Source organism: Ricinus communis, chromosome 5, assembly GCF_019578655.1.
Source record: "Ricinus communis isolate WT05 ecotype wild-type chromosome 5, ASM1957865v1, whole genome shotgun sequence".
Lineage (NCBI taxonomy): Eukaryota > Viridiplantae > Streptophyta > Magnoliopsida > Malpighiales > Euphorbiaceae > Ricinus > Ricinus communis.
Window position 1 is genome coordinate 7,770,906 of NC_063260.1, and position 25,883 is coordinate 7,796,788.

The 25,883-nt window shown below is 29.9% G+C and overlaps 2 protein-coding genes across 3 annotated transcripts; one reads left to right on the plus strand and one right to left on the minus strand.

Annotated features, from left to right (window-relative positions):
* The first annotated feature begins 7,693 nt into the window (after positions 1-7,693).
* Positions 7,694-11,391, plus strand: LOC8269020 (histone-lysine N-methyltransferase, H3 lysine-9 specific SUVH5-like). Of its 2 annotated transcripts, none has more exons than XM_015726644.3 (2): positions 7,694-7,934; positions 8,525-11,391. In XM_015726644.3, exon 2 carries the CDS (start codon positions 8,531-8,533, stop codon positions 11,261-11,263), a length of 2,733 nt encoding a protein of 910 aa, XP_015582130.2. In that variant the 5' UTR covers positions 7,694-7,934; positions 8,525-8,530; the 3' UTR covers positions 11,264-11,391. The 2 variants fall into 2 exon arrangements, with proteins under 2 accessions (XP_015582130.2, XP_048230238.1); XM_048374281.1 differs by having other exon boundaries at positions 8,544-11,391.
* Positions 11,392-14,998: 3,607 nt separating this feature from the next.
* On the minus strand, positions 14,999-16,905 carry LOC8269021 (expansin-like B1). The gene is made up of 4 exons (XM_002531174.4): positions 16,687-16,905; positions 16,299-16,405; positions 15,468-15,779; positions 14,999-15,380 (listed from the first exon to the last, which is right to left on the minus strand). Exons 1-4 carry the CDS (start codon positions 16,811-16,813, stop codon positions 15,183-15,185), a joined length of 744 nt encoding a protein of 247 aa, XP_002531220.1. The 5' UTR covers positions 16,814-16,905; the 3' UTR covers positions 14,999-15,182.
* Between the last annotated feature and the right edge of the window lie 8,978 nt (positions 16,906-25,883).

The window sequence follows — 25,883 nt, forward strand, 5'->3', positions numbered from 1 at the left end:
CCGTCGAGAGTTTCTTACTATCAGGAATCTCTTTGTTGTTAGTTTTAGTAGACATTGTAGCTAGATGACGACTAGGGTTTGAACAAAAGAAGGCAGCGAAATTTTTTTTCTTTTGCTCTGATACTAAAATAACAATTGACTGAAAAACACTCTTATGTTTATTCCATATATCTCAAGGTATTTATACAAGATACCTAGACCTATTTAAGGTAGTCAACTATATAGGAATAATTACAGGAAATGTAAGTCAACTATATAGGAATAATTACAGGAAATAAATAGAGAGATATTACAACTATAATTCCTAAATAGGTATACAGTGCTAAGTTAGATTAAAAACAATAAATTATAAATCAAATATATGAAATTTATATATTACGATATAGAAATTTATAAAAATAATTATAGATTTATAAATTAAAAGTAAGAAATTTATAAATAAGACTTGAGATTCATAAATCTATAAATATAAAATTCAAAAATATTAAAATTAAGATTTCAAATTTTTGAAGTAATTAGAACTTATTTATTTATTTTTCTTATTTTGTAAAAGAATTGAAGAGCAAGCAACCCTCATACTGAGATTTGGATTAATGTGAAGGCTGTAGGAGTAAAATCATGGAGATGGAACGTTGGCATCATTGGTTATTATGATGTCCATATACCCTCCTACGAAAAGTACTAGTAAGTAATAATTTTGGCACATTATTTTGTTAAACAAAGCTTTAATTGAAATAATGTATTTTCATTTTCTGGTTGCCATGAGACTTCCAGAAGTAACTCCTTGAAAAAAATTAAAAAAAAAAGAAACAGACTTTGGTTTTTGCTATTGGCTTGGCTACTACCTATGTTCATTCGCGGTTCACTTTACTATCAAGAAAACACAGATTGCCATCATCTCACCCGGAAAACTTCGCTTCCAATCCATGAATACAATCATCATGTTTTTTCAGTTAAATTTATGGCCTGAATCTTTCATATTAAGTTAGTCCACTTAAATTTATAATATTATAAAATATAGATATACAATTAATTTTACGACTGGATAATATGCTGTATGAAATCTATTTAAAATACTTTTTTGCAAAAGCTATTTTGATTAATTTTAATATACTACGTGCTCTTTCGACTAATATTTTGTAGTTCTATAATTAGTCAAGAATTAACGAGTAAGTGAAAAGAGATGTACAATAAAATTATATATCTAAAACACAATATTTTCTTTTGTCTTTTCTTACTTAAAATGAAAAATTCAAGATTTAAATATAAATTCTAAATTCAGAATAACTTATTCTTTATCACTATTGCCAAACAACCACAATATAAGATCTTAATCCATAATAATTTACAAACTTAGAGATGAAGTAGGGTAATATGTTAAACAAATCTTGGGAAATTTTATATTTACTCTTAAATTAATTCTGCTATTATCCATATATATACTCCATTATTATTAACTTAAAACATTGATATGATTTTTTAATTCAAAACTTTGAAAGCTATCTTTTATTTAGCAAGTTAAAATGTCACTATTCTTGATATGATAACTGAAAAAACTGAAACTATTGTGACAACAATAAAATGTATATAAGATATTGGTCATCCACATTACAAGAGCCTCTTCTCTTTTTTCTTTCCTTCTCTTAATATTTCTAATAATAAAAAGATAGATATCATGTACACAGAATCTCCATTTTTTTCTATTTTCCTGTCTTGCCTTTTTATCAACTCTCTTCTAGTCCGTTCTCATTATTTGAACCCGGTTGAGGATATCGATCAAACAAAGAACGTGACACGAACGGCTGCAGATCGTGCCGAGAACTTCATTGACGGCACAACGTCTACCCTCAACGACACCAAGAACGCCGCCGAAAATGCCATTCATGGGACGGTCGCAGCCATCAACAACACCATTGAAGGGACAACAAGTGCTGTCGACAACACCAAGAAAGCTGCTGAAAGTGTCATCAGTGACACCACATCGGCCACCAAAGATGCATATCAAGGCGTTCGTGATGTAGCTAATGTTGTGCATGCTAGTAGAGCCCATCGTCCTTCACTGGCTGATCATCAGGAATGTATTAAATTATTCTTGGTTGCGGTTCTTGGACTGTGCTTCTGTTAATATATATATCCTGAATTAAAAAGTTTGAATCAGTAAATGAATTTGTTTTTGTTAATGATGATTATTCTGCCATTTCATAGCTTTTTAATGGGGTGATTTGCGTTTGATATTATTTGGGGAGATTAATATTTGCCATAGGCCTTGGATCATTAATTTATGCTCATGAATTGTATTCATCTAAAAGGATGTAATTGCCAACTTTTTCTCTTTTGTTTCTTACTTCCTCTGTTACAAATAAAGAAATTATTATTGTTTTTTATTTATTTTTAATTAGATGCTTTCAAGTTTGGTTTTTCTTTTTATGGGAGTTGCAAGTTGAGGATTTTTTAGGTCTGGAATCATAAAGAAAGGAAAGAAAATGAGCATATTTCCAAATAAACTAGGAAACTGAGACGAATCAGGATCGAAAAGTATAATTTTTATTTACTTTTGTGTTTGAATAGTATGCTAAAATTTAACTTTTTTACATTTAAAAAATAGTTTGATAAATAAATAATTAAAATTTTAAAATTAAATATTCTTCACTCATTTGTAACTCGAGATTGGATAGCATTTCTAAAGAAAGAAGATCATATAAAAATAATATTATTTTCCAATTCAATTCGGCTATCACTCTATTCCAAAAAAGCCAGATAAGAAATTTTGAAAGTTACATAAACAAGCTTGATCAAGCTTTGCCTTGACGAAGAACGGAAATAAATTGGCAGCATTGGATGGTCAACCTCGATGAAAATTAAGGTAAAGTTGGCACAAATTACATAACATGAATGGTAAAAGGTAATGAATTTTAAGTTTCATAGGGAGGGAGAGTGAAGAAGTAACAAATAATATTGATATCACGTAACAAAATATAATTTAACCGATTATGTAATATAATAATTATTTATTGCTATATGTAATTGTACTAAATATATATAATAAAAAAATAATTTTTAGTTTGATATTTAACTAATTGATAATTATTATTATTAAAATAAAATGTCAATTTCGTAAGTGCACGAATTATTATTGTAAGGATAAGTTTACTATGAGATCGATCTCTCAAGAAATTATAAGATCATTTATTATAAAAATTAATTATCAACACAAAATAAGAAAAATAAATCTAAACACTCTAAATCAGTATTTTTAAAAGAATAATATTCATAAAGTAAAATAATCAAATAATAAATAAATATATAATACAAATGAAAATGTTTATGATTTAAAACTATATGCTAAAAACGGTATTTAGTTTAGCTATTTACTTAGTAATCTCCTTGTTTTTACTTTAAGTTTAGATCTAATAAATAAGATGGTAATGTGCCTTTTTCTTTAGTCACTCAAACTAATGATGCAACTAAAGTTTCTTATACCTATATAGATTGAAGCAAAGTTGGTATCTCTAAAACATTCAACCTAAATATGTTCATAACAATTACTATTGCTAAATTAATATGATAGTTAACTAACAATAATAATTGAAAATAATAAGGATATGAAGATAAAAAAATTATTCATTAAATAAATAAATAACAAGATTCATACAAAAGTAAAATGGCTAAACTAAACACTTATGAAAACTAGTCTAATAAATTTAAACCAATGATCATGATATTAAATAGAAAGACATAAAACAATAAAGTAAAAGTTTTCTCTAGACTCAGAATTTCTTCAAGTACGAAGATGATTGGTCCTTACTCTCCACTTCTTGAAAAACTCCTTAAATCTTAAAAAGAGTAATGAAAACTAATCTAAAATGTTTATGGAAGAACTGTAGAGAAAATAATTATGGATAGATATAGAGAGTAGATAGAAAGAGTTCTCATCCTCCTTTAGAACTAGGTTTGTAGAAATATATATAGAGAAGAGTCCTCTAAATAAATCTCTCTAGAGATGTATACTTAATATAAGTCTATCTAATAGATAAGACTTTAAGTATTTTTATCTCCATCAAATATTATCCCATAAATAACTCTTAATATAAATTCTAATAATTATACAAAATGACTAAAATATCTCTTGTATCTTGTAATCTTGGGCCTTAACATGAACATATTTAATTAAGCTTCTTTTTGAATATTTAGCTCCATATTTTTCTCTCTTGACCAGTATTACCTGAAAATAGACAATTAAACTTAAATGAGGTAAAAATACATATTTTCACCATATTATATATATAAATTGTATTATTAAAACTCTAAAATACTCTAAATATTTATATATAATTTGGATCTATTAATAAATTATTTTAAAATTATTAATTCTTTTTAAACATTCGTGATGGTTGGAATTCGCCATCGATTTGCTGAAATCCGATAATCAATTGCCACAATTCAATCATCGTCATGGGTCTCCGAATAATAATGATCATATTATATATATACATTTTTATGAATTAAGCTTTATATCAAATTAAAAATAATTACAATTATATAATATATTTTCGTTTTTTCTTTCAAATATTTTTATGCTATCAGACAAAGTAATAAAACATTAGATTGCTTTCGTTACATCCAATCAAATATAATCTTATAATATAAAATTAGATTTAAGTCTAAAGTTGATACTTTAAGATGCAACAAATTAAAATGAACAAGCTCACCAATATTAAGGTGTGAAAACTTTGTTCATTTTTTTTCTTCTTTAGTCACTAAACTAAACATCTTCTTCTAATATTAGGCTTATGCCCTTTACATTTATTTTCAAATTTATAAATTTTTTATTTTTTCAAATATTAACAATATACTATAATATCAATTTTAATTTTAAACACTTACAAAATTATCAAACAAAAGTACCGACATGACTATCATTTGGCGATAAAAAGTGGATTGAATAATTATTAGAGTTATTATTTTTAGTTAAAAATGAGTAAGAAATTTTCTTGTGTCAACTCTAAAATCTTAAAAATGCTTCGAGCACTGTAATAAACACTATTATAAATGACAAAATAATAAAAAATGAGCTAGAGATAAATTCAAAATTATTTTATTTTATTTGAAACACTTATTTTATTATTATTATTGAAATTGTAGTTACATCAATAAATTTTAGATAAATTTTTTTGTTGCAAGTCAAAATTAAAATTAATGTTAATATATATTGCTGAAATTGAAAGCTACATGATGTATTTCAAAAAACAAGTTTAAACAATTTAGTCTTGATATTATGACACAACAATTTATATTATAAAACGTTTTAATGAAATTTAGTCAAAAAGTTTTAACGCAATTTAAAAGAATCAAACATCTTTTTTACTGTACTTTTTCTAGAACTTTATAATATTTGATTGAATTTATATTCTTATTTTATATTTTATTATATAAGAGATTTTAGCTAAAATTGCGGATATATGGCAAAATTTGTATAATGCAAAAGAATAAAAAAATAAGGTAAATATCATAAAAATTGAATTTTAGACTTAGTTCCAAAATAAATCATGCACTTTACGGTTATTTTTAAATTTAGGACATGATTTTTATTTTTTAAATATTAATAATATATTATAATATTAATTTCATTTTTAGTTTTGGATAAAATTATTAAACAGAATCAGTGATGACCGATAGAAAAGAGGAATGAAATGTTTCTAGCTAAAAATGGAGAAGAAATTCTCTATTGTAGAGTCTAAGATTTTAAAACACTGCAATAAATGATAAAGAACAAAAAGAAGTTAGAGATGATAAAATGATTAGATTGTTAGAGATGAGTAAGGGATTATATTATTTTATTTAAAATATTTATTTAGTTAATTATTATTATCAAAATTGCAGTTACGTTAATAAACTTTAGATAATAAATTTTTTTGTAAATTAAAAATAAAATTAAAGTTAAAATACGTTATGATATATTTAAAATAAATACAAATTGAATATTGATATTACGACATATGATAAATATATCATAAATCATTATATTGATAATTTAGTCAAATCTTTTAACGTAAAATTAAAAATTTTTTTGAGCATATTTTTTTCTTGAACTTTATAATATTAAATAATATTTTTATTAAATAAGAAATTTTAGCTTTTTATATTGAGAATTAAAAATATTTTTTTAATCATATAATGGTAAATGTAAAGAGGTGTAAAGTAGAACTGCCTGAGTAAGCAATCCTTTATAAAATTAATGACTGAAACTTGTTTGAGTAAAATTTAATAGTTGAGATTGCAAATATATAACAAGATTTATGTACCATAAAAGAACAAGAAAAGGGTAAATTTCGTAAAAATCGGACTTTAGGCTCAGTTGCAAAATAAATGGCGCAGTTTATATTTATTTTTAAATTTAGCGTAAAGCTTTCCAAAATATTAACAATATACTAGAATATTAAACAAGATTACTATCATGAATATAATTTGATAAGAAAAGGGAATAAGTAATTATTAGGATCACTATTTCTAGCTAAAAATAGGGAAAAAAAAATCTACTTTTATTAATAATTTAATATTTTAAAACGCTTTTGAACATTGAAATAAATAATAAAGAAAATAAATGAGTTAAAAGATGAATAAAAGATTAGATAGTTCTATTTGAAACACTTATTTTATTATTATTTAAAATTATAGTCAATGCCAATAAATTTTTTGATAATAATTTCGTCATAAATTATAATTAAAATTAATATTAAAATATATTTAAAAATAAGTGTTAAGTATAAATTTTTTTTAATAATTATATCTTATATTATGACATAACAATTTTTATCATAAGTCGTTTTATTAAAATTTAGCCAAAATCTTGTAATGCAACTTATAAAATTTGAACACCTTTGTAATCTTTTTTCCATTTTGAATTTTATGATACTTAATAAAACTTCATATTTTTATTATATAAGAGCTTTTAGTTTTTTGTACTGAGAACAAAAAATATTTGGCACAATACATACTTACGCATGTAAATTTTAATTATATAATTAATTTAACATCTTAATTTTTAATTTAAATTTATATTCTATTAAATACTTTTAGCTTTTATTTTAACCTAATAAACACCCGAATTTTGATTATTTAGTCACTTTAACACATTAACTTTCAATTTAACCTAACAAACACCTAAATTTTATTTTTATAATCTATTAAATACTTCTAGCTTTCATTTTATCTAAACTTTATTTAATGGTGATATTAAAACACCTATGTATAATACACATGGACATATTAAATAACACCACATATCAAAAATATTTAAATATTATAAAAATACAAGTTGAAGTATAAATAGGAATAAATTCTTTATTATAATAAATTATAGATATTTTAAAATTCACCTTAAATAAATATTTCTTTATATTATATTATCTTTAAATAAAAAAATTATTATATTGTCTCGTTAATTTTATTTATATAATATGAATATAATATTTACTTATCTTACTTTTAACTTCTATCAATAATATTAAATATTAAATTTTAAAAATAATTTTAATACTTAAACCGTTATTAAATTATAATTTTTTTATAATTATAGACTTTATTTGATTTTAAATATATAACAATCCTCAGTATAAAAAGAATTTCTGTCCTGTAAAAAATTTCGTAAAAATCGGATTACCAGATTCATCGTCATTAATTGTTGAAAGAAAAAAGAAAATTCATCGTTTTCACATCGTGCAACGGGAGTTTGCAGCTGCTCCGTCTCAAACGACATCGTTCATATCCTAAAAATAAAAATCCAAAGCTCACGCCTTTTCTTCGTCTGGCTTCTGCAACTAAAATTCACTGCATTTTAGGATGCTCTACACGCCTGCACTTCTCCTACTGTTTAAGTTATTTCTGACCGTCGATTTTGTAGAAATCAAAGACCACAATCACGCTCTTACCGATTGGTTAGTTATCATTTTATATCACGATCATTTCTGGGTGCTTGATTGTCTTTTCCTAATTCTTTCTCTCTCTTCTTTTTTTGTTATTTAAATCAAAGATGAAGACTTTAGGAAACAACTAAATCTCCAAGATTCATTTTTGATTAAATGTTTATTTGAGAATTTGTTTGCTTGCATGCAGTAGTTATTGTTTTTTACTATTGATTTTTGTTTCAGCTTTTGATACGACTGTTCGTTTCTGAGAAAATATACAAACTAATGTGAATCCTTTCTCTTCTTCTTTTTTTTTTTTTCTTAACAAAATTTGTTTTTGATTTCGCTGGATAAATTCATATCGTAATGTGATGTGTTTCATGTTTAGTTTCAGTTGTTTCCCACGAAAATGTAGGAAACTTATGTGGATCATTTTTTTTCTTTTTCTAATTTTTTTGTACTTTGTTTTTAATCTCGTAGGATCTAAGAAATTAACAGTGTTGTAATTGATATATGATATATAGATTTAATATTTTAATCAGAATATGAGTTAGGGTTTGATTTTATTTTTATGCGTGGAGATTAATTGGTGCACTAATTATAAATCGTTCTGATGTTAGGTTGGGATGGGTTTTGCAGACGATACATTGCAGACAGAGTCAACAAGGGTTATATCAGGAAGATTGCCAATGGAAAATGGTCATACTGATTCTCATGGCAGTCCTCCCAAGTATAAGCGGCGCAGAGTTTCAGCTATTAGGGATTTCCCCGTTGGATGTGGACCTTCTAGAATTATAGCACCTATGAAGATGCCTTCACCTGGAGCTCCAGACACTCTGAGCACTCCAGGTGATGTCGTGCCAAAAATTTCTTGTAATGGGGATATTGCTACTCCAGTGGAAAATATGGTCCCACGAAATTATCCTCCTCGGAGGAGAGTTTCAGCTGTCCGAGACTTTCCACCATTTTGTGGAAGAAATGCTGCACGCATTCAGGAGAATGCAAATGTGCTTGCTTCTACAGAGAACAAGAACTTGATTCTAGAGAAGTCAAGAAATGAAGAAGAGTTGATGAGGTGCATGGAGAATACTGCTGTGAAACCAATGGGAGATAATGTTCAAAAAGGAGACGCTGACAAGCACCACTTGGAGAGGCATGTTTCTAGTTTCTCTGAAGTTCAAGCTGAATCTGCAGGACCATCCACTAAATATACGAGGAATCAAGATGAGTTTGGAGCTTCTTCTGGGAATGAGTTGAAGGTGATCCAAGAGGGCTTCCTAGAACAAAGCAGCAAATCTCCAGAGGAAAGCATACAGCATCAGTACAACTTGAAATCTGAGGTAGTCCTTGAATCAGGCAAGGGGACTATTGAAGGTTTGGAGAATAATGATAGTTTGGAGATTGCATTTGACAGGATACTTGTGTTGGGTCTTATGGCTCCAGGAAATGGTCCTTGGTCACTGGGATTTAAAGCCCATAAACCTAGTGACATGGCTGGTAGTGCCAATGAAAGTAATCGGAAAAGAAATGATATTATGCTGCAAGAACAACCCAAAGCTTCTGTTCGGACAAAGGAGAATGATACAAAGAACGTTGGAGAAACTGATATGAAAGTGAATAAGAAGAGGATGGTTAAGAAGAAGAGTTCATTTCCTAGCCCTAAGGCTCATGAAGGTATAGGAACAGATGTATGGGATACTGAAGAAAATCTTGAGCATGATATGGAATCTAATAATTTTCTATTGGTCAGAAGATCACAGAATATTGATGTGACCCTTCCTCCTTCCTGCCCCAGCAATTCTATTGGCAAAGGTGATGGCAATGATGCATCTGTCACCAGAAACAAAGTTAGGGAAACCTTGCGTTTGTTCCAGGTTGTCTATAGGAAACTTGTTAAGGAAGATGAGGCAAAGCAGAAGCACATTAAGAGGCCTGATTGTGTAGCAGCATCTGTTCTTAAAAGCAAAGGAAAATATGTCAACACAAACAAAATGATCGGCTCAGTTCCAGGCGTTGAAGTTGGTGATGAGTTTCAATACCGGGTGGAGCTTAATATTATTGGTCTTCATCGCCCAACTCAGGGAGGTATAGATTATATGAAGGAAGGTGGACTTATCCTTGCTACCAGTATTGTAGCATCCGGTGGCTATGATGACAATATGGATGATTCAGATGTATTGATATACACAGGTTCAGGGGGGAACATGATGAACGGAGGAGATAAGGAACCTGAAGACCAGAAGCTTGAACGAGGTAATCTTGCTTTGAAGAATAGTATGGATGCAAAGAATCCTGTAAGGGTCATCCGTGGTGATACAAGAGCATCTGAATCATCCAGTGCAAGAACTAGGACATATATCTACGACGGGTTATATTTGGTGGAGAAGTGTTGGCAGGATTTGGGACCATATGGTAAACTAGTCTTTAAGTTTAGATTGGTTCGAATTCCAGGACAACCAGAGCTTGCTTGGAAAGTGGTGAAGAAGTCCAAAAAATTTAAAGTACGAGATGGTCTCTGTGAGGATGATATCTCAAAAGGAAAAGAAAAAATTCCCATTTGTGCTGTAAACACCATAGATGATGAGAAACCTCCACCATTTGAATACATTACTCATGTGATATATCCTGATTGGTGCCGCCCTATTCCTCCCAGGGGTTGTAATTGCACTAATGGATGCTCTGAGACTGCGGAATGTTCTTGTGTGGCAAAGAATGGAGGAGAGATCCCATTTAACCATAACGGGGCTATTGTTGAAGCAAAACCTCTGGTGTATGAGTGTGGCCCTTCTTGCAAGTGTCCTCCTTCTTGTTACAACAGAGTCACCCAGCATGGTATTAAGATTCACCTTGAAATTTTTAAAACAGAATCAAGGGGTTGGGGTGTGAGATCTTTAAATTCAATCCCTTCAGGAAGTTTTATCTGTGAGTACGTAGGGGAGCTTCTTGAAGAGAAGGAAGCTGAGCAAAGAGCTGGTAATGATGAGTATTTATTTGATATTGGAAATAACTCTAGTGACCTATGGGATGGACTTTCGAACCTCATATCTGAGACCCATTCAAGTTCTTGTGAGGTTGTGGAGGAGAGTTGCTTCACCATTGATGCAGCAAAGTATGGCAATGTTGGGAGATTCGTCAACCATAGCTGTTCACCTAATCTCTATGCGCAAAATGTTCTCTATGATCATGAGGACAAGAGAGTTCCTCACATAATGCTGTTTGCTGCTGAAAATATTCCTCCCTTGCAAGAGCTAACTTACCATTACAACTATACAATAGATGAGGTTTTTGACTCTGATGGCAATATTAAGAAGAAGAGTTGCTACTGTGGTTCTTCTGAGTGCACTGGGAGAATGTATTGAGGCTGTTTAGTAAGAGATGGATTTCGAAGCAGCAGTATTATACTTTATCAAAATAAGTTGCTTGCTTTATTAATTACAGAAACAAGTATATGTCCATATAATTATGCATGCTCAGCTATTTGTCCGTATTTGTGTCTCTGCTTGCCTATATATATTTTGAAGCATATAATTTGTTCTCTTCATAATGGAAAATACGGGCTTGGCCAAAGGAAACAATGTGTTTTCTCTGTAATTGGTCGTCACCAACATTGCATGCTGTTGCCTATCATAGAAAGCAATGGTATATGCATCCTATAGACGCATATATATGGTGGGTGGTTTCAATCAATCTTCTTGGACACAAATATTTGGATGTAGTGCTTGCATTTGGACACAATCATGTAATTGGGTCAGACTATCCACGGTACCCAGTATCACCATAACTTGTTACCATTCCTATCTTTATATGTCATATTGGTACAGTAGATAATTTTCATGGCACGGGGACTCAAAAAGGATGAAAGGCATCTTTTTGGCGTTATTCCCTGTAAGCTGTAGCTGCTTCATCTTCCCCAAGGATATCAGACTTCTTTTCTTATGCTAGTTCAAGCCTTATTGAAGAATTAAACATAACAAGAAGAAGATTCAATTTCATCCTTTCATCTGTCTGACATTCAATTTGGAAGGGCCAAGTTTCTTGTAAACAAGGCTGCATTCGTTGATTGATGGGCCTTTCAGCTTCTTCGTTGCTCTTCTTGTCAGATTGATGCTCTTCACTAATTCATGATGGAATTACTTTTTCCACGTTACATTTACTTAGCAGGTGCTATTATATTGATGCAGGGATCTTCATATTGAATGATTGTGGGCACCTCATATTATTATCCTGCTTAGTTCTCATGTCACTCGTTGCTATTCTTTGTCTGATCATGACCACAACCGGGTTATTGGTTAAATCTGCGCTGGAGAAAATCATTTGTTGACAGGTAGGTAGTAGTAATGTAACTGTAATCCTTACAAGAAATGTAGAAAAAGAATTTAAAGAAAAGAGAAGCTCTATTTTAAATATATTTTTATCATCTATTTTCCATATATTTTTATCTCTTGGGATTTGCTTGAGTTTGATGTGTTGCTTGGTAATAGTCTGAAGCAGGTAGCTCGTCTGCCATTGTTCTATTAGTGAAGAATGTAACAGCCTTGCTAAGTGTGTGAATTATTCATTGCTAGAGGAAAAAAACGGATTATTCAAGTTCAAGGATACCTATATTAAATGATAGATCGTTCTTACTTTCTATTGAAAATAAGGTTTCTGTAGAAACCAAGAACTATACTGTGACTAAGTTTGATTTCTAAATATCTCTAGAAATTTAACTTGATTGAAATATGATGGTTATTCTGTATATTTCTTTTCTGCAAAAAGCATACTCCAACTTTGTTGTCTGTAGGCCCATCAAGTTCAATTCGGTATAAGTAGGTCCTTTAACTTTTTGATTTGGTGCATTCAAGTTCAAAGCAGGGTGCGTTTGAGATTGTTGATGGGTGTTACAAAAATAGACTTTTTAAATTATATTGACTTTTTTAAATTGTTTTCTTTCCAGGAAAAATATTTAGATATGATAATGAATTTTAAAAATTTAGAAAACAGAAATGATGTCTATTTAAAAAGTATAAAAAACAAAATCAATATGAAAAATGTAATAAGGATTGGATTATAAACAAGTTGTTAGGGTTGGGGTTGTTTAACTTAATGCTAGGTTTTGTGATTGAAATCAAATTTTCTATCTGAAATTCGTTTATTAAGAACTTGAAATCACAATGGAGACTCAAACCTCAAAGTGGAGTAACACAGTTTCCAAGTCAAACTCAGACACCTATGAAGCGGAAGGAGGAAGTTAGATATTAATAAATTATCGTTAGTTACTCAATCAATTTCGCTTATTTAAGCAGTTGCAGCTTTAACAAAAGAAATTTGGATAATTTTTACAGATTACAATTTTCTTAGAAGAGCATTAGGATTTCAAAGAATGTGGCAAGTGAAAGAGAAGAGAACTAAGCTTTGTATATTTTATGTTCTAGAGATTAGATTTCGGTGAGTTTTGTGTTTAACTAAAAAGGTGTATTTTGGGCAATCTTTTATTACCATTTGATGTTCTAGATTTTATTTTCTCTTCGAATTTTATTGTTTTAGAAGCTTCATCTGTCTGGTTGAGGGCTATATACACCACATTAAAAAGTTAAATGGCCTGTTTCCACTATTTTCAACTTGAGGAATCTAAAGCCAAGAAAATGCAAAGTTGGAGGGCTCAATTATATATATATATATTTTTTTTTGCTTTTATTGTTTAAATAAGTTCATTTGTCTTAAATTTTTTATTTTCTTTCATTAGCTTGTAATTTTTCTTAAATTGGACTGAGTTTATATAAATAATATTTTGAACTCTTGATGGAGAAGGTGCAGCGCTCTTATGGTGGGAGAGCAGATGTAGTGTTGCTTGAACATTTCTTTTGGTATTCAACATGGGTTTTATCCCTTTTATTTTACAAGATAAATCTATTGTTACCCAAAAATTGCTTCATATTGCATTTTCAAGTATTAGTAATATTAGTTTTCTCACAACTTTAATCAAGATCCTTTAAAACTATTAACTTTTTCTTTTTCAGCTTTCTTCCATGGCCAGATTTCCCTAACTAAGAAGTATTTCAATTTTGTTTTTTTGAATTTAATCTTGAAATTAATTTATAATAACTGTTTTGGTGGAAAAGATGTGAGATTTTGTATATAGACTATGACAACATTATTTACATAATAACACAAATTTGTTTGTTCTTTTAGCAAATTAATATCTCCAGTAATACTTTAGTTAGTACCATCTCCAAATGGTAAGCAGCAAAAGAAGATGCTGATAAAGATTTGTAATCAATTAATTAGGTCTGTGGATGGCAGTTATGCAGTTATTTCCGGCTATCCGATCCAACTGAATTTTAATAGAATAAATACGAATAGTTATAAAAAGGTTTGGGACGAGTTTAGAATTATATTTTAATATTCGTGTTGGACTCGGATTTGAACATTTGGATATCCATTACTCTAACTCGATTATTTAAACAGATATGGGTATAGAATACTCGAATTTAATATCTAACATCCATTAAAATAATATACACACATATATATATAATGTGTATAAAATAAAATAATATTAAAAATTTAAATTATAAATTTTTATTTAAATTAAATGGTTTAGAATTGTAATTTTTTTATTTTATTAATTTTTGCTAATATATTTTAAAATTAAATTATTATAAATGGATCATAAATGGGAATTCGTTTAATTACTTGAATATTTATATAAATGGATATTTAACGAGTATAGTGTTTATTGTCTATTTAAATATCTATAAAATTTTATTTAATAATTATATATATTAAATAGAATTTTATCAGGTTCGGCTAGTATATGAGCATTTCTATTAGAAATTAAGACGAGTTTGGATAATAAAAGTAATTTTTTAAACAAGTTTGGGACGAGTTCAGATATATATATTTTAATCAGACTTGAATGCAAATAACATTAAATGGGCGGAGACTATACCCGTTACCATTCCTAATTAGGTATATCTACTATTGAGTTAAGAATTTACAATAAAACTATGGTTCCAAATGAGTTTGAAGGTTATCCTAATCAAATAGAAATGTGGATATTAAAATTAAAATTCTTTAGAAAATGCATTATCTATTCATATTTCTGTTTAGTATTAAACTAAAAGTATGCAAGTTTATTCATATAGGAACTTTTACATTATTCCAAGTTAACATGATAATGTGTTTATTGGCTTACAATGCAAAGCATTTAAAGACATACAAACTAATGCCAACAATAAATAACTTTATATGTATATATAGCTCAACTCCTACTAATTAAGATCTACTTGGCACTTTTTAAGTGAGCTGAATGGCAGAATCATAAGCCACTCCAACCTTCCATTCACTTGGGATAGCATTTTTAGCCTGGACCCATGTTAGCCCTGCACTCCCACTCACTTGGAACCTCAATGTTATGTAACCCTTTGGTGGATTAGGCATGTCCCAAACTGCTCCATATGCCTTTCTCATGCCTATCCATTCCTTGCAATCTTCCTGCATTCAACATCACAACCCATCAGTTTCATGCTTTGTAATAATAACATTTTCCTGGTAGTTAGGGATTTGGAGACATGTAGTTACCTGCCATATTTGAACAGCTAAGATATCATTCTGGCCACCTTGGTACAGAACAACAATGGCCAAGTACTCCGGGAACCTGCTATGCTCATGAACCTTGAACATGACATTGTAACCTGCGTATCGGCAAGAGATCCTCCGGTACTCAATATCAACGACGCCATATGCAAACAGCTCGGCGGCCATGTTGGGGCGTGCTAGTCTTGCATAGGCGCGTGAGCTAAGGATGAAATCTGTCTTGTCTCCTTCGCCATAGTCGGTCACCACTACGTTCACTCCATCGTCACTGCAAATTTGTGGTGCTTTACACCTAACCTGAATCATTAATTAACAATAAATTAACCATCGTTATCAATTTGTTTATTTGTTAGTGCTGACTTAAATAATTATTTTAACTTCAAAATATTAGAGAAGTGCATGCAAGCTACTACTACATTCCATTAAGTTAACATTATTTTCAGAACACTTAATAGTTTTATATAAATGTTTGCGCCTAACGTACTGGTGCCTTAGCCTAATAGTTAGTGATAGAATGAGACTATTTTAAAAATGATTACTTATCAAATCATATCATAAATTTTAAGGAAAGAGCGGTCCGCTAAGCAATAATAGAAGATTTTAAATTGTTGGGTTGCTAGTTTTCAACATTGTAATGATTAAATGGATCCAATTTCTTCATCCTTAATGGTGTGTACTACTCTCAAGGTATATACAGTCACTTTCACTAAATAGTGACTCGTATAATTCATATAATTGTGGATAAAACACAAAAGGGATAATTAGAAAGAAAAAAAAAAAAACTGAAAGAGGAAATTGGGTTTTTATTTTGTAAACCTGATAGCAACCACCACAGCCAGTGCCATTCTTGTACAACCTGGAAACCCCAGCCACATTAGCATCATTGACTGTTCTTCCATATTCTCCAAAGCCACAAGCTCCAGCTAAAACAAGTGTGCATATATGAAACCAAATTAGCATCATGATAGACCCAGAAAAAAAAGTGACTATATTCACAAGTTAATTTAAACCGATAGCAAATGCATATCTCTTAATATTTAGACGACTACCCAATTCTAGTATTTTCCTCTTCCTATATGTCTATGTAGAAAATTAATAATACAACATGACCATGTGAACATATTAGGAACATATGTATTTTCATGACTAAATAAAATTATACATGTATCTTTTCATATATGGATAAAGAAGATGAGACACATACTTGGTGTCCCTAAGCAATCAGGGCTACCATAATAAGTAGCCCTTGAACCAGTAAAGTCTTGAGAGTAAGCTATTGCTGGCAGTAGTACCACCAAACAAAACATGCAATAACCATATATAAGCCCCATAGCTTAGAGCGAAGAAGTTTTAGTTGCAAACAAAACCAAGTATAGGCAGAAGAAGATTTGAAATTGAGAATTGGTCAGGAGATGAGAATCTATGCAATCACCATCCTCTCTATTTATAGATGAGCCCATCAGGGTACTATTGAGGCAACTTGCATGCTTGTTATATTACCCTTCCTTTTCTTTTTCTTTTTTTTTGCTTTTCTTGTCATTTAGACTAAGATGGTGAGGTGGAAGGATTAGATTAGAGATGTGTGTAGTCCATATAGTCTCCTTTTTTGACCTTATAAGACACCTTTCCATGGTATTGATAATTAGTGCATTTGCTAAATATCTTCTCAACTTCCCTTTCTGCCTAATCATACCGTAAAAGATTTAAGGTTTCCTTATATATGCACATTTAACATAGGTGTTAAGCTAGACTATATTAATTGGTATCTTGTGTTTCTCATTCATTCACCATAAATAAATTGGCCTTCTATACTAAAAAGTTATAAAAGGTATTCAATAACATTTAAATGAGATAGTAAGATTCTTTTCTAACTTAATTAAAGTAGATTAGTTAGACTAACTCTTCATATTAAATAAAACAAATTATGAAACACCGAGTTACTAAAATTTTCCTTTTTTTCCCTACTTTTAGTAATTCTACTATCCGCCACCAACTTTAATACTTTAACTATATATCAATAATATATAAAAAGACTATCTATATTTTTATCGTTAAATTTTATAATTTATCATATAGAAAACAATTTTATACGATGTCTGAACGATACAATTTTATACGATGTCTGAACGATACAAATATTATTTTCAGAAACTTATTTGATAATTAAAAGAATATGAATATAATGCATACATTAATTTCATGCATTTTGAATTCTATTACCAATCCTTCCACATTCACTGCTTCATACAAGTACTAAATTGAAAATCCAATTCCTAATTCTTCAGCTTATTTCCTGGAAAGATACGTGCAATAATTAACTTAGCAATTCACTAATCAGTGAAATGGAAAGCCAATTGGACTGGAGAGATCCCACCAAGCCATGTCCAACTTAATAGAGCGAGACATATGTAGTCTCTATTCTTTTAAAGTAGATGTACATACTTTGGTTAATTTCTTATCAGAGTCAAATTTGAAAGCCATGGGGTATTACAAAATTGGATTAGAAGCCACTAATCCCATTATTATTAGTTTGGTGGTAGCGCACTCAAGAAGGGGCTGTCAAGCTTGGTAATTAAGCACATAGTTTATAGCTATCTTCTTCTTCTTCTTCGCGTCAGTCTTTTGGATAAGACCGGAAATTTGGGATGTCAGCACTTATAGAAAATAGCTTACCCGGTTTTGTTTATACAAAGGGTCTTTGATCTTGATCTTATTGGACTAGGGGTGTGTGTGTGTGGTTACAAAGCAGAAAAGGTAGCGAATCATGCAAGTTTAGTTTTGTGCAAGAAATGGGTGTACAAAATCAGCTTTTTGGAAAGCAATTGGGGTAGGTGACTCTTGTTCCTAGTCGCCCACTTGGCATTTTCTATAGCAGCCCTACTCGTTACAAATAAGAGTGTGGAGAAGCCTACCTGCCGTCACCACCACGGGAAGGAAATAAAGAAAAGCAGAAATTTGGCATAAAACATTCACTTTTAATTGTACTTCGTCAGTTCTTGAAGTAGTGGCAATTAAATTAATATAAAAAATGAGATTGCAAGGTAAGAAGAAATTCTTAGGTGATCTTGGTTTACCATGTCGTTTTTAGGCAAAATCAATTATATAATTGGCATGTGATATATTACGTGTAGCCTCTTAATCATGAATCATTAGTAAATAACTCAATCAATACAAATGTGCAATTGATTTTGCTTATGGATTATATGGATTGTGCTACATACATCTTCCTGCAAATACGTTATGTTACAATCATACTCGTTTCTACATTCATCACACAAGCACAGCAGTTCATATGGCTAAAAAGCTTCAGTGTTACCACAGCCCCTTGATCTTACTCCCTTTTTCAGATACGGTTCTGCTTTTGTTGCTCCTTCGAGTCAAATGAAAATTACCATAACCCAACAGAATTTTAGATAAAGAAGGGTTGGCCATCGAATAAAAGAAAAGAATTCATAATACGGCTGATGCAATGCAAACACTGATCAAGAATCAGCTAATTAATTCGTAAGATAATCTGAACGTTCGCATATACAGAAAGAAAGAATATATAAATGTCCCAAATCTCAGATAGTGGCTGTCACTATTATCACAACAATGGAGTAGTGTAAGATGATATCACTCTCAACAGTGTGTCTTAACCACCGGAGACAATGGACCAGATACTGTTGATATTTGGGAGCATAGATGTGTAGGGCTGATATTTACGAAGAATTGCTGTGGCCTAGCATCCCCTCTCTACACTTGTAAATTTGAGATGAGAAAACGGATAGAAGGCCATGTAATAAAGTACACCACCAAGATGATGCACTTTTCCAGGCGTCTCTGCTGAAATTTCCGGAAGAAAGATGGGAGTAATAATGGCAAGGCCACGAAAGGAACAAGCAATTGCATTCAATTCCAGAACATGTTATGTTACATATTGTAGTGGAGTAGTTAAGAATAGTAACCTATCGTAAGTGGGTCTCAGAATCACAGGCATACGATAGGGACTGAAATATGTCCCAGTATATTACTCATGTAGCAGGTGTTCAAAACGTTACCGTTTCATTTATATAAGAAAGTTGAAATTTAAAACACGTGTGAGAAATTGAAACTCTCTATTTGTTATTGCTGATTTAAAACATAACCGTGAGTTGTTTTAAATTATTTGTCTCGATTTTGTTTTTCTCATTCTCAATTCTTCATCATACAAAGCTTAAAATAAAATTTTAAATGCTGTTGTCTTTCATTCTTTTTTGTTTTTTTTGTTCATTGCTGTAATATTATCGTTTTTCATTTTATTTTTATTTTTTTTCTGATATATAAATTATTTATCTTTACAGATTTTAAACTTATTTTTGACAAGCAGAAATTTTTTTATTCTTTCGCCAGTTTTTAGACCTTCAAATCAAATTCTACAAATTTTAATCATTCTTTTAAAATATGATTATAAATTGATTAAATATAATATTCATCATTATATTTATTAAGAATATGATAACAATTATATATATATACAAACATATATAATATTAAACTCATCATCACTGAATCCATAAAAAAAAAATCACCAAAAAACAAAATAAAATAAAATTTCAAAAAAATTATTGAAACACCTTAGATACATGTCTAAATGATCTATTACCAATATACTAAACACATCAACATAATTACAGTTAACACTCTCTTCGTTCAATACAGCATAGATAAATACAAATTTGAAGAGCAGAGAAAGAGAGATGGAAGAAACCTTGCAGTTGAAGGGATTGGTTAGATTTAGACAAATTGGATGTTTTAAAAGGGAGGATAGAGGAAAGAGGCTTTAGAGTTTGCAGAAGCAGAGAGCTGCAGTTGGATCATAGGATAACTAGAGTTTGATTGTATAAAAAGAAAGTAGAAAAGAAAGAATAAGAGGTAAACACTATATGAATGAAGTATGATAAAAATATAAGGCTAATGGACTTAAAAATTCTAACATTCATCCCTCATTCTATCTTTTTAGTTTTTATTTTAATAATCTAATTTTATTAATTTATTATAATTATAACCAAATTTAAATTTCCGTTAAAATTGAATAACATAATAAGTGACTTGTCATATAATTAACAATTTAGGCAACACAATCACGTGTTTACTCGTCACACATAACTAACCAAAGGTTATCAGCTTTGCAAATCCTTTTTATTTTCACTCCCTTTATTTCAACCTCTACTTCAATTTTGATCAAATGACGTTTCATAAATTAATATCAACGGATCTTTTCAATGGTTACAAAGTAATCTCACAAATTGTATCTTTAGAATATTCACCTATCTCTCTCTAATCTACAATACCGCTATTAAATGCAGCCAAAACTAACTTCCAGCTGGCTGAGGTTCTATCTGTTCCTGTTACGGAGAAGCTAAGAGAGAAGCTCAAAGGCATTAACATTACTAAAGACCCTGCAACATCCTTACCTAATAAACCATAATAATAATAATAATAATGATGATGGTAATGATAATAATAAGGATTGTGACGATGATAATAAATCTATAAGTTTTATAAATTTAATAGATATAATTAGAGTAACGAATTTTTATTTAATTTAATTTGATTTTTATTTTATTTTTAAATTAAATGAGTTAAAATAGAATTTTAATACTAGATAAAAATAAAAAAATTAATTAAACACTATCTAATTAGTTTAATTTTTAATCAATTAATTAAGTGAGTTTCATAGAAAGTAAATTACATTTTATTTTGACTAAGATTTAAATTCAAATACTATTGCAACCAATTGGTAAAATCAGGTTATAAAAAAATTAAAAAAAAATGAACTAAATTTACAATAAGACGCAAAAATTTAGATTTTAAGATGATTAAACTAAATTATAAATGTTTAAAAATAAAAGCTAGAGTATAAATATAAGAGAGCTAAAAAAAGAGAAAGATAAATGTAACTTTTTATAAAGATTGAATAATATAATCAAAAAATTTCTGAAATTCAATCTTCAACTATTAATTAAATATCTCATCGCAAAAATAAAGTATTATTTATATATTTTTTTTTTTGCTCAATGAGTATATTTATAAATATTTACAGTTGAAGTCCGACAAATATTAATTCGATCAGTATTTCAATGAGTATAATTTAATACTGGAGTTCAGTGTAAGTATCAATGTTTCCAATGAGTAGAACTCAACACTCAAGTGATTAGTGGAGTCCAAACTATATTACATTTCCAATATGAGAGTTGGATTTAACGAAAATGTGGATATAATTTGTACATATTGTCCCTATAAAGGAAGCAACCCTTTGACCCTTATACTGCTGCTATCTAACAATAATATTTTGATTTTGATAGCATTTTCACATTATTCAAATTGGATAATGACTTGAAGTTGCATACCCAATAAAATCACCAGTCATAAGTTCTCTAACCGTAATGCAATAAAATATATAATATAATCTTTTATTACCATATTTGATTTATTGATTATAGCATTTTTATTGCAATCATAATTTTTATTAAAAAACTTAATTTATTATAACAGATAATATAGAAATAAAATATTATTACGTACTTCATTGCATTCTATCAGTTTAAAATCACGTAAGTTGACCCATTTTTTAAGGACAGAGACTACTCCAAGGTCTTCGGTGCCCCTGTCACTGTATATTACCCGGCAAGTTAAAAAACCAACCTTATTATTTAAAGTAACTTGGCGATGATGCCATTTTCAACTGCCTCAGCATTGACTAGAATACTTTGGAAGAATGATACGTTAGCTTCAACCTGCTCGAGTGGATTTTGCCAATAGTCTTTACCAAGAGGTTGACCTTAACACCAATTTTAACAATACGTATTTAAGGAGTGCTGCTATAAAAACTTAGCTGCCATTAAATTACAAAGAGGAAAGAAATAAACCAGTTGAGTTAGTGCTTTTCCATTACTTTTTGTTTTTGTTTTTCTCTTTTCTTGCTACTTCGACCTCTGTAACTTGACCGTGAAATTTTTCTATTGGCTGTAGGTTCGAATTGAGATCTGACGCTAGGAACATGTGGCGTCGATTTTCGAATCTAAGGAAAATAGATTGCAGCATCACACACCGATGGTCAAGAAAATAGGAGGTACTTGATCAGGAGGCAGCCTTTTTTTTTTCTTTTTAAAGTTTATTGTCCATAAATTACATTCCTTTTCAGCTTGAGGATACCATTTGTAGTGTATGAAACTCTTGCTTGAATTCATTTGAAGGCCAGAAAAAGAGTGGAAGTGCTTAAGAATCTCCCAGGAGTTACTGGTCATTTCTGTAACTGAATAAGAGCAAATCATCTACGAAGCCCGGGGATGAAGCTTGAAGTTGCTATTGGTCTTACTATGCCCAAACTAGCGAGAGACAATCCATTGCAATGGCTAATAATAATAATAATAATAATAATAACAAGGAATAAGTACATAAAATACTTTGTGGTTTTATCATTTTACAATTTTTAGTATGTAGTTTTTTTACAGACAAAAAAAGACATGTGGTTACAAATTCTAATAAAAAAAGTATTTCACTGTTAAAAAGGCTCGATTTGCAAGAATTCATCCACTTTTACACCAATCGACTATCATTATCATATTATCCGTGTTTGATAATGCGAGTTTGGAGCTTAACAACTCATAATTCCAATATTTGACCGTTAAATCGCGATTTAAGAAATCAATAATTTGATAATATTAATTTAACAGTTAAAAAATAATATTTTGAGTTGTTAAACTCTAAACTCATATTATTAAATACGAGAAATATGATAATGATGGCTGACTGGAGTGAAAATAACTAAATCCTTGCAAATTGAGATTTTTTTTATAGTGAAATCTCTCTTTTTTGTCACAATTTGTAACACATGACTCTTTTTATCTGAAAAAAATTACATACTGAAAATTGTAACAGGATGAAACCACAAGGTACTTTTATGTACTTATCCCAAATAATAATAGGGTCCCTTTGTCATAACCCTTTTCCTCTTCGAAGAAAGAGCTTTTTCTTTAATTAGGATATTTAGAAAAAAATTTATCAATTTAGGATAAAAGTTAAAGAAAATTTTATTTTTTGATAGTTTGAGAAATAATTTTCAATTTAGGATGGACGGGATTGTCCCCCAGTCCACCACTCCAATTAGTGGACAGATGAAGGAATGGCTAGGGAAAAAAGGACAAGACCAGTCCGCCAATTTAAGTAGCGAACATGTTTAGAATAAAGGATAGGACTTGTCCACCACTTGAATTGGTGGACAAATATGGAATTTAAAAAAAAAAATACTTATCCAACAATTCAAGTGGTGGACATGTATGAAATTTAAAAAAAGAAATATTTGTCCATCAGTGGCGGACAGATAAAAATATATTTGTAAAATAATTTAATTGGTGGACAGGTATGGAATTTTTTTAAAAACATTATCTACTAAATCAAGTGGCAGACTGATGAAAAAGAAATTTTATTTATAAAAAATATATATTATAATACGAGATTAAATTAAAATTATTATATGTAATGAAAAAATAAATTTAAAATGATAAAATATATTTTAAATAAATTATTACATGATATAGTTAAATACTATAAGAGTATTTGTATCCCACAAATTTTCTACGAGCATTCATATGTTAGAAAAGTTCTAAGATAACTGATTGAATTAAAATTAATTATTACACAAAATGGTCAAGTATATACATAATAATAGTACATATGTGGCACAATTTATTCTGTGAACATTTGTTCTTTGTCTCTTGGTTCTCCGAGCATTCATACGTATAGTATCCATCTCAATGAAAGTAGGATTGCTCGATTGCATTGGTTAAAGATCATCATAAATAAGTTCAACATCATCGACAAAGTTACGACCATTTGCATCAGTATCGGTATCTTTGAAATCACTCAGAATAGTATATGTATCTGTTGGCATTGTACTCAACTGAGAAAAATTATCAGAATGAATAAATGAAATAGAGAACATAATAATGATGGCAACGCCATATCTAATGGTGCCTGCGTCTATTATGAGTCAAAATATTATGACTGTGCCATCAAAAATGTTGTAGGAGGAGGCTGAAAAAACGTGAAAGTAGGTCTCGCCCATAGTATGAATGGACCTGATGATGAAAAAGGAATGGAGAATGATAGTGCAGAAGGACCTGACATAAAACTTGATGGATCAGCAAACGGATTGAGCTGAGATTACATAAGAATATTTGAAGCTGTAATTTTTACAAAATGAGCTGTGTATGAAGTTGATGCTCCATAAAACTGTTGATGATTAATACTGGTTTTGGCATTGTAGCACATGTCCCAGCAAGTGGGATGGGTATTTCTCTGTGCCTATTGCGTTGATATCTTGACGGTTGGAGAACTTCTGTATTGGGACCCTGCACATCTTTGTGCAATGGTTCGGGAGCAGGTGTAGGATATGGAGGAGGCATTGTGACAGTACGTCTATCCTCATTTAGTGCCCCCTAAGAACTCCTAGCTAATTGATGTGTGTGTTTTATGGATTTTGTCATCTCAATATGCTTAAGTACATCAGCCTCTATATATATTATGAAAAAAATAATAAATAAGAGTTTTGTAGGTACATAAACGCATACAATATCAAAATGAAAAATTAAGGTTAACCAATCGATACTCAGATTGCAGCACCTCGGTATGAGATCTACCTATGTATGACACGTCTATACTACTCCATGTATTTTGAATGGTAATGGAGTGGTCCATGTGATAGTGTCTCATTAACTATCCAATGAGCTTTGCTATTCCAAATCTCGATCCATCTAAAATGATGTTCTAGTTAGTTGACATGTCTATTCTTATGTAACATCATAAAGTGTAATGCCTCAATCTATTGTGGTGGATTAGGGATTTGTTGGTTTAATCCAAATTACCTTAAAACTCTATCAGTTTGGTGCCATTCGATGCTATGAATACATATCAGTAGTACTACAGCTCGCCATATATCACGACCATGTAAGTAGTCAGTTAGAAGTCATCTAATGACCTCATACGTCCCATATAATCTATTAAGAAAAGATTTAATGTTAAAAAGATAATTTATAATCAAATACATAGTATAAATATAGTTAAATATTGTAAGAATGTAAAATTATAAGTTTGAATACACCTCATCTCCACGAGATATATTAAACCTAAATCGGATCTCAAGATCTCAAGTGTGGCTACTTTGTAAACTATGCAATTACCGATCCATTTGGATTTTGTTATATTGGAGAATTTAATAAATATGTACATAAATAACTGGATAGACAATTAAATAATTATTAAAATAAATTAGATGCTTTCGTCCAAGCGGAGTGTCATGATGCAATTTTGGATGATGCAATGCTGGTGCAATGAATGAAAATCTCTACCATGCTCATAGTTGCAATAGCAAGAGTACAC